General features: G+C 44.7%; 1 protein-coding gene across 4 annotated transcripts in view; it reads right to left on the bottom strand.

Moving 5' to 3' along the window:
* Window positions 1-290: 290 nt before the first annotated feature.
* mpp3a (MAGUK p55 scaffold protein 3a) overlaps window positions 291-10276 on the bottom strand; it is a 33167-nt gene continuing 23181 nt past the window's right edge. For 2 of the 4 annotated variants that reach the window (XM_085783390.1, XM_085783391.1), the window contains 6 exons: window positions 4691-4846; window positions 2954-3034; window positions 2754-2847; window positions 2537-2645; window positions 1674-1802; window positions 291-528 (listed from right to left, as the gene is read on the bottom strand). In XM_085783390.1, the coding sequence (XP_085639516.1) occupies window positions 349-528; window positions 1674-1802; window positions 2537-2645; window positions 2754-2847; window positions 2954-3034; window positions 4691-4846 (749 nt within the window). In that variant the 3' untranslated portion in view covers window positions 291-348. Of the gene's footprint in view, window positions 529-1673; window positions 1803-2536; window positions 2646-2753; window positions 2848-2953; window positions 3035-4690; window positions 4847-7690; window positions 7757-9616; window positions 9659-10276 lie in introns of all 4 variants that reach the window. The other 2 variants (XM_085783388.1, XM_085783389.1) reach the window with 2 other exon arrangements.

Below are 10276 nucleotides of genomic sequence, written 5' to 3'. Positions count from 1 at the left end.
GCCCAGCATTTCCGCCACCACTAATAATAACAAAATAACGATCGAGACAAAACGATATATTTATCGAAAATGGGCCCTTTTCGCCTATGTGTTAATGTTTATCTGTAAAGGGTCCTCAATGATGCTGTTAACGTGGGTGATCTATAAATGTCCTTAAATTATTGAAAATACCACACTTGCTCATTCACCAACAATGCAGAGATGTCAGTTCTTGGGCGCTTTTGCAATATTCCTCCACCAGGAGGCGCTTCCATTGGACCAATGCTGTCGTTACTCTCTTTTCCAGTGCTCTAGGCTGCATGTGGGAGGGGGAGAGGGGGAGGAGTCGGGGGGGAAGAGGAGGGAGGTTCAGGTCCGCACCCAGCAGAGAGGCACCCAGAAGGACTCGCGCTCCAGGCGCTCCAGGATCCCTCTCAGCTCCGAGCAGGCGGAGGCCGAGTCCTCCTTGATCAGGACCCGGTCCACCAGGTGTCCGTACTGCTGGTCGATCTGGACCGCGGACTGACGCATCTCCTGGAGCTCCTCGTCCTGCAGCAAAGACAAGAGGAGGAGGGGGGAGGAATAGAGGGGGGAGGATGTAAGGATGGAGGATGAAGGACGTAAAGATGACTTGACTCTAGTTCATTTTGCTGCTACCTGAACATTTATTCTTCATTTATGACATCACCACATGAGTTATATTAACGTTTGATTGGCTGTGTTTATATATCTTTTCTATTGTTGGAATGAGCTTTTAATCATGTTTTTCTTCTTGTTTTTATTTTCAGTTTCATCATTTGCCTTAATGCTGTCCTTAAAAAAAAAGTTTTTCTGTCAAAACATCTGTGAACAGCCAATCAGAGCAGAGCAGGCGGCTGAACAGCCAATCCTGCTGCTTCGCTCCCTGGTGACTTGTTATCTCAGTTTTTATTTGAGTTTCTGGGGTCAGAGGTCACCGGTGGTTCAGCTCAGGTTTTAACCCTATTTTGTTTTTGAATACTTTTGATTTTGCCTTTTTATAGAACAACTTCATCTATAAGATGTGATAATTATTTTTCACTTTAAAACCTATTTTATTAACATTTGGCCCAAAAATACACAGAAATCATCAAATCTGAACTGAAAAAATGTAGTCTGTGAGGCTGTAACACTGAAGCTGCTCCACAGATGAGACTCTAACTCAACAACCAGCTGCTTTCACAGATAATCACCACTACAGATAAATGTCAGCATCTCATGTTCATGTGTGTGCGTGTTGCAGGAAATCCTGTTTGTCTTGGTTTAATAAATGTGGAGAATTGATCTCAAGCTGCTGGTGGAACGTGTCCTAACCTGATTATCAGATATTTACACTTTCACCTCTCTTCAGTTCAGTTGTCACTTATTTAAAACCTTATTGTGTGATTCAGAGTCTCAGATGAGGAGGATTCATCACAGGACTGTTGCATTAAGCTGCTGTAGCTGGTGCAGCCAATAAACCAGTGACCACTCCAACACTTCCTCATCATTATGTAGCGGCTGCATGTTTCCAGACTCAACCAGTCGGCCGCTCCATTAAACAGCAAATAACATTTACTGGTGCACAATGGATTACACAGCTTTAACAGCTGCTAACGACGTGTGTGTGTGTGTGTGTGTGTCTAAGCCTCACACTGGGACATGGTTTATTACTGATAAGAGAAAACTGAACTCACTGAGACGCGGCCGTGGTCGCCCCCTCCTGGCGAAGTGGCGGCGCTGCGGCGGCGTCGGCTCTCAGGAACTCGAGGCTTCACGAATATGACGTAGGGTTTGAACTCGGCCGTCCGCAGCCTCCTCAGGGCCTGTCGCCACAACGACGACGATGACACGTTCACATGGAGGAGAGAGAAACACAACAGAGTCAACAACCAAACATCAAACACAAGACGAGGTTTCTGTTTCACTTTAAAGACAATGACGCCACTGCATTCCTATAGGACTCTTACTTTGAAAGGGAGCTTTAGTCTTCTATTTTGAAAATGTAATGAAATGAAAAACTTCCTCTTCTTCTGTCCCAACGATGCTAATTTAATTTTTTGGATAATTGCCATTGCCAATTGTCATTTTTCTTTAAACTTTTTTTTTTTTTTAAATCTTACCACTTTTTTCTGGAAATGTTTAAACCTTTTTTGTTTAACAATACAATACAAAACAACAATACAATATAAAACAGAACAATACAATATTTCCCAAAATTCACGCCATTGACCCTAATTTGAACGTATATTATTATTATAGTTTTCACCACGGTGGGTTGAAGCTGATGGGGAGCGATTCCCACAGATCCCACAGAGACCCAGACTGTAGCACACCACCAGGTTTTAAACTAAATTTGGGCCTAAATGATTCATTGTTGGGGCTGAAACACTCTGGTGTGTGAACGAGGCCAGATCAACATGAAGCAAAAGAAACGAGTGAAAATGAAAACTTGGCCATAGAAATAAAGATTCATTTAAACCAAACTTGCTAAAAATGAGCAGACATAAAAACTCAAATACAACTCTGACTGAATCATTCTCCTCCATGTGTCTCCTACCTCAGGCTGCACGTCCACGATACACATCTTGTTCTTGGCCTGTACGGAGCGGATGGCCTCTATACTGGTGCCGTACTGGTTCTCCTTGTATTCCCCGTGCTCGATGAACCTGAGGAGAAGCAGCAACGTAAAAAAAACCTGTCAACCTCTGCAGTTAAATAACAAAAAACAAATAAAACGTTGAGAGCAGAGCTACGAGAACCAGGAGCCGACGTACTTGTTGTTCAAAGCGTCTGCGTCAAATTGCTGCTTGGTGACGAAGTGGTACTCCACTCCCTCCTTCTCGTGAGGTTTCTTGGGCCTGGTGGTGTCTGAGGGAATGAAGAAGGTGTGTGTAGTTAATTATAATCCCGTCTCAGTTAAAGTGTTTGGTTTGATTGACAGTCATGATGTGTGTAGATGCTGGGAGAGACTCACGTGGTACAGCTACGGCGTAACGATGTGGGTTCTCAGCGATCACACGCTGTTTGAGCTCATTGATTCGAGCTCCCAGGGAACCTACGGAGAGAGACGGAGAGAGAGGTAATTTAATTCACATCATGGCTGCAACTCGTGCTTTAATCCACCAGATGGCGCCATGATCCTGGGAGAAAAGTCAGTCTCAGGCGGCTGTCCCATTTCTCCACACTGGAGAGGCTACGTCGAATGTACATTTGCTTACAGTGTGCAAGCACATGTTTACGATATTTTGCATATTATGCAGCCTTTAATCTGAGTGCACACACATCTTCTCCAAACGAGTAAATATAATCTGCATAGTTTGCAAAATCTATTGACCACATTGAAAAACCACATTTTCAAGGTCTTGACCTTGAAAATGTCTTGTTTTTTCTCCAGACCAGTCAAGACCACAGCTGCAGTGACATATTTTTTCTTTTAAAACTGCAAATGTCTGTGTCTCTGTCTCACTTTGGTTTATGTGATGTAATTCAGTAACTTTAAGATAATTCAAATAGTTGTACTGAAGTATCTGCTTGTGTAACCATCTGAGTGTCGACAGTGGGAGGAGACTTCAGCAGGTTCTGTGCTGTGTTCTTCTGTTCAATACAAACTTTAATTCAATTAAATATGGTTTAGATTTTATATAAAATTATCTTTTCTTTTTAGCGGAGGAGGAATAATGTAAATATCAAGACACATGGTTATTATGAGGACTGGGACTGAAGACAGTTACGTCTTGCATTGGTTTGGTATCGGTCTTGACTCGGCCTCGGGTTAGATGGTCTTGACCACAACACAAGAGTTGAGGATTAGTTCGATTATATGACGTGTTTGAAGGTCGGCATCTTGTTGTCAACAGAGCTGAACCTAAACCAGACAGGTCCAAGCTGTGATCAGAGTCCAACAGGAGTCTCTGCTTAGATATTTCCATCTGTTCTCGTAAAGAACTCCATCATGAAGAAACAGTCTCATCTACTTCAAAAATGTCTCTATGCTCAAGATTCAAATTATAAACGTGAAAACCCAGCTCCATAAGTAAAAAACAAACAAGAAAACAGGATTAAACAGAGGGTGATGAAAAATATTCATTGAACAAGTCATAATCAACAGAGGCAGAGAGAAAAGGCCATAATTATGTGATAAAGGGTCAAAATTATGAGATGTAAAAGTAAACGTAGCCAAAATAAAGAAAACAAAATTGAAATTGAAGAAAATTAGATAAAAAAATATAAAATTTGAGATATTATGAGATAGAAAGTCAGTGGCATTTCGCAAAACGTGGTTTGTGGCTCCCGGTGCCGGCAGCCTTCACTTCACCAGCTGGTGCATTGTGGGATTTATACTATATAAATACAGGGTTCCTATACATTTGAAATTTCAAAATTTCATACTTTTTCCAGACATCATGGTAAAAATATTCAAATAATTTGTGACATTTGAGTAATTAGATGTGTAAATAAATTATGGAATTTATTTTATTTTATTTTATTCATTGATTTTCATTATTCTGAATTTTTATGCCATTATGTCACCAAATAATTTCCAGCAGACTGTAGCTGGGTACAATAGGGCATAGAAAATAAACCCAAATAACTTCAGATAAGACCAAATCCAGAAGTACTAAGAAAAATATATTTCCATACAATAGTTTCCTTTTTTTCTCCCCAGACTTTTCCAGACCTGGAAATGTATAAAATCAAATTCCAGTCTCACCGATCAGCACCACCAGGCGAGGCCTCTCGTTGGGCCTCTGCTGGTAGCGCGTCACCTCCTCGTAGGTCAGGTAGTCGGGGTCTCCGGGGTCCGAGCCCTCTCCCGACGATCCCTGTCTGTCCTTACGACTGAGCCGGAAACTCCTCCGTAAACCAGCTGCAGCGGCGAGCAGCGAGCGAGGCCAGAAAGAGAGACAGAGACAGAGAGACAGAGAACGAGAGAGGAGGGAAAGAAGGAGCAAGAGAGGGAGAGACAAAGGTTCCCGGGTCAGAACCATTACATCACCATTACGCCATCACACATCGTTACATAAGAAGACAAGAGGTGCAACAACTCGCCGCCCGGATGCAGATATGAGACTTTAGAAAAAAATCCTATTAGATAAGTGCAGTGAGCAAACACAGGTTAAATAAAGTCAAGAACAACCCATGCATTAAAACCCTCTGTCAACAGCACATGGATGAGAATAGCTCAGTAAATACTAGATACGTGAGGAAAGTTGAACCGAGGTCGGAGCCAGTGAAGACACGTCAATGACGTCATGCTTTAAAAACTAACCACTGGATCACATGCAGCTGATAGTGAACATGTTAAAAAGCCTTTTAAGCAACTTCATCATATCATTACTTTAAAGGGATAGTTCAACATTTAGTCAGATCCTCCTCTCACCATAATCCCTATAGAGTCATAGCAGTAGGTTCATCACCTTTAATTATCGGTGCATGTTGTTTTGAGATCAGCGGGGCAGAGACGTGAGCTGCTCAGCTAACGCAACAGAGGCCATGGTACTTTCGGTTTTCCCTCATCAAACACACAATCGGCGCGTTTCCATTGCAGGAACCGCCCCCGAAGAACCATTTACAGGAACTTTAACGGGGCCGAAAGGAGTCCTTGAACTCCACTTGAGATTTACTCTGTGCTGATTGGTCAGACTCAGAGTGGGACGTGACACCAAGAGAAAGCCCCGAAATGAGCAGCATTTTATGAACCCAGCCTTATTTTTTTTAAAAAGCGTCTTCATGGCCGTATTGATAAATATGCAATCGTGTGATTATGTGACGATCTAAACAGCAATTAGCTTTATTAGAAAGCATTTATACTGCCGGACAAAACAACAAGAGCAGTAAAAAAACCAAAAAAACAAGTTGTGACCTGCAAAGTTGTCGGCTTCTTCTCAACAAAAGTATTATATTGTTTTGTATCTGGAATGTTGTTCGGGCTTCACATTTGCCTCTAAAACAACTCTGTCTCTAATGTTACATGATTATCTCATAGCATGGTGAATGTGCAGGTCACAACTTGTCCACCAGAGCGTTGTGGAGTTGTTGGATTGTGTATTTGATGAGTTTGATGACCTGTACCGTTCACCTCCATTGTGTTCACTGAGCAGCTCACGTCTCTGCCCCGCCGATCTCAAAACAACATGCACCGATAATTAAAGGTGATGAACCTACTGCTGCTATGACTATAGGGGTTATGGTGAGAGGAGGATCTGACTAAATGTTGAACTGTCCCTTTAACAACAGCAGCGGTGACCCAAGATAGACAGATACGGTGCAGACATCATGTTCCTCTCTAGTCGGCATGCTGCGGTGAGCGAGGATACGGTGCTGAGGCGGGACGGACAGCTGATCCTGGTCCTGGGAGAGAAACAACAACAACATCCTCCTCCTCCCAGGACCGGTCTGTCTGTAACCCCACCCCCACCACACCACACCACACCCACACCCACACCCACCCACCCACTCACGGTAGCCATGTTTCCATCCAAAGTGGTTCGAATTACTGGGAAATGCGCATTAAAAGAAATTCGAATCCTGTGTGTTTCCATTAACAGTACATCCGCTGGATGCGCTGGTTGATAAGTTTCGTTTTTACTGAAGAGGAACTATGAAGAACTGTGCAGTGGAAAGGGCTGCAGAGTAATGGTAACTGGTAGTGGAAACCCTGCTTTACATTGTTTAAACATATAAAAGAAAAGAAAAAACATCATTATGAAGGAGTGGGGGCTTTTATTTTGCCGTGGCGGTGCGGAAACCCTGTCTTGTGAGTGAACTGCAAACATGGGAGCAGTCGGGGTGAAAGTGCGCTACGTCACACTTAATTCCAACATAACTGTTTCCGTCCCTTTCGAATCAACCAAAACCCGGCTCTAGCGAGCGTATTTTAGTTTGTGCGAATCAGGGGATTTAAAGGTACATTGTGTAGGAATTCCTCCCATCTAGTGTTGCGGTTGTATATCACAAGCAACTCAATCGTATTTTTCATGCTGCATTCACGTGAAATTGGGCAGACGGCAGACGGACGACAGCCGCTGCACGTAACGGCATAAACAAGCCTCTATGTAAACAAGTGGTCCGTCAGCATGAGGCAAAACAATACACGTGACAATATGTTGTCATGGCGATGTCGTATTGTTTACATGACCCACGTTTTACTGGCTTTCTCTAGACTTCTGTGACTAAAATGACATCTGGTTTGTTAGCGACGGCCGTCTGCCCGACTGCAGGTGAATGCAGCATCAGTGTAACGCTCCATTCCTCCTCACTGCGTTACCGCGGTGACTTTTCACAGACGCCACCTCGACCTGAGCCGACAGCTCCGGTGTCTCCGCTGAGTTTCCGTGGTTTCCTACCGTCACGCTGCCACTGAACATAAAAACATGGCGACACCACATGGCAGCAGCACCGAGCTTACCCGCTCCATAGATATGAACGATATGAACGGCTCATTCAGAGCTGAAAGGAACACTTCAGTTTGTTGATAGGGGGGATTACTGGTTAATGAAAAACAGACTTTTGAACCAAATAATCGATTTTCCTGAATAGATAACAGGAGAAGTTACACAATGTCCGTTTAAGTTCAAATTACGGCGTTTCCATCATAATTTTCTGATGCGATACATCTAGAATGATGCATCTAAACACGCTGATGGAAACATGGCTACTGTCACTGTCAGTGGTGTGTTCTACCTGTGGGAATGAGCTGGGGGCACAGTACCTGAGTAAAATTCCCAGGAAAACACCTGGCCACAGGAGGGCGCCACTGCTTTACACTTAGGAGAGACTATAACTGGCGTTAGAGCATCACACACCCCCCCTCCCCAACCCCCCACCACCCCCATCACAGCCCCTCACACCTCCATCACAGGGTGAACGAGCAGCAGCAAAACGTGCCTGGTCGAGTGTGCAATGCGTCCAACAACGCAGCAGGGGGATGGGGAGGGTGGGAGGGGGGCTCTTGTGAGGGGAGGGGGGAGGGATGGGAGGAGGAGGAGGAGGAAGCAGCAGTGCACCGGCCACAGCAGCAGCAGCAGCAGCAGCAGGGGCAGTTAGTCGGATGCAGGTGCAAACACTGCTGGGGGGGTTACAGCTCCAAGCACGGTGCGTGACAGTAAACACACACACAAATACGTATTTTTTTGTTTTGTTTTGTGTTTTTACAACAGAGGTATTTAGTGTTTAAGGGAGGAGGAGGAGGAGGAGGAGGAGGAGGAGGCGCTGGCTCCTTGAACACATCGTCATTCCAGCAGCTCACAGGAGGAGGAGGAGGAAGGAGGAGGAGATGGGGGCGGGGGGGCACAGGGAGGTCAAGGCTGGAGAGGGGGTTGAGGATAAAAGGGCGGGTTCATGTTAACAACACTAACGTTATTCCCTGGCTTCTTCTTCTTCTTATTATTAACATACCAACGTTTTATTAAAGGGATACTTAACCCAAAACCCAAACTTCACCCAAACTTTAGGAGTTCCAGGGGGGGTCCGGCCGACAACGGGTTTTCATATAATGGCGGCGGATAGAGTTCACTTTTGAATGGTCCAAAACACACACTATGAAACATCCAGATACCTCCATACTGTAGCAGTAGCTCCCAGTGGCTGCACGAGATTTGCTGTGAGATGTTCTTCCGTGTTTCAGACATCCAATGGTTTACAACGACGAACGAACATTTCGCAGCAAATCTCACACAGCCGCTGGGAGCTACTGCTACAACAAGGATAAAAACAGAGATCACTATAACTTTTTCTGAACAACTTTTCCATGTGGTGGCTTCAGGACACTTGGGTCAGTACAGACGAGCAGTATGGAGGTATCTGGATGTTTCATAGTGTGTGTTTTGGACCATTCAAACTCTATCCGCCGCCATTATATGAAAACCCGATGCCATCCGGACCCCCCCTGGAACTCCTAAAGAGTTTTGATGATTCTGAAAGTTCTCCAAACCCTTCCTTGGCATGACGGTGAGTAGATGATTGGTGAATTATCGATTTTGGGTCAAGTATCCCTTTAAAATCTCATTTTACAGCTCTGTAACTTCCTGGAAGAAACTCATTAGGTAGTAAAAATTCAAGCCATTTCAGTCATTAAAAAAAATAAAAAATAAAAAATAAAATATATATATATATATATATACACACACACACACACACATATATATTGCATCTACTTGTTAAGTAGCTAACACAGCATGCTTCTATTCAGGAAGCCTCATTAGAAATAAATAGAAATATAAAAAACTACAGACTCAAGCACAAATTCTCCTCATGATTATTATTATTTCACGATGTTGTATGTTGGTTTATTATTTATTTTGCTGTCTGACACTTTACCTTTTTCTTTTCCTTTTTTTTTTTCATCCCTGAACTGTGTGTAGCTGTAATTATTGCAGAGGAAGCTCTGTTCCTGGCACCTGCACAAGTGTGAGACGAAGCTTCCTACACTTTTGTTTTTGTGTTATTTTCCTTTTCATGTTTTCCTACAAACGCTGATGATGCCTTTCCTAACCCTTCTTACCCCTCAACCCCACCACCATCATCCGAACCCCCCCCCCCCCCCCCACAGCCCTCAGGGGAGCAGGTGCACAGCCAGGCAAAGAGCAGCAGACAGGGGGGAGAAGAAGGAGGTGGAGAAAGATGTTCACGCTCTCACCTATGTACTGTCCATTGAAATAGCCCTCACAGTCACAGTCCTCTGTAGGGAGGCAAGCAGGGAAGAGAGGGGGGTAAGCACAGGGTCAGAGACCTGGAGGAGTCAAGGGGGGGAGGAGGAGGAGGTGGTGGGGGGCGCTGGAGAGAGAGAGAGGGCAGGCGGGGGCCGGGCAGGCAGCAGGCAGGAGGCAGGAGGAGGAGGAGGCAGCCAAGAGATAATGAAGGAGCTGCTGGAGGCAACAGCTACTGATGGAGAGAGGAGAGGAGAGGAGAGGAGGAGGAGGAGGAGAGGAGAGGAGAGGAGAGGAGAGAAGAGGAGAGGAGAGGAGAGGAGAGGAGAGGAAGAAGGAGAGAGGAGAGGAAGGAGTAGAGGAATAAGGAGGAGAGGAGAGGAGATAAGAGGAGAGGAGAGGAGAAAGAAGGAAGGAGGAGAGGAATAAAGAAGAGAGGAAAGGAGAGGAGAAAGAAGGAAGGAAGGAGGAGAGGAAAAAGGAGAGGAGAGAAGAGGAGAGGAGAGAAGGAAGAAGGAAGGAGGAGGGGAAAGGAGAGGAGGGGAGGGGAGAGAAAGAGGAGATGAGAAAGAAAAGAAGGAGGAGAGAGGAGAGGAAAAAGGAGAAGAGGGGAAAGGAAGAAGGAGGAGAGAGGAGAGGAAGAAGGAGGA

Source organism: Trachurus japonicus, chromosome 8 (genome assembly GCF_045865225.1).
Source record: "Trachurus japonicus isolate A0001 chromosome 8, Traja_1.0".
Classification (NCBI taxonomy): domain Eukaryota; kingdom Metazoa; phylum Chordata; class Actinopteri; order Carangiformes; family Carangidae; genus Trachurus; species Trachurus japonicus.
The sequence above is the reverse complement of the archived record's forward strand: the minus strand, read 5'-3'. Positions and strand labels throughout refer to the sequence as shown.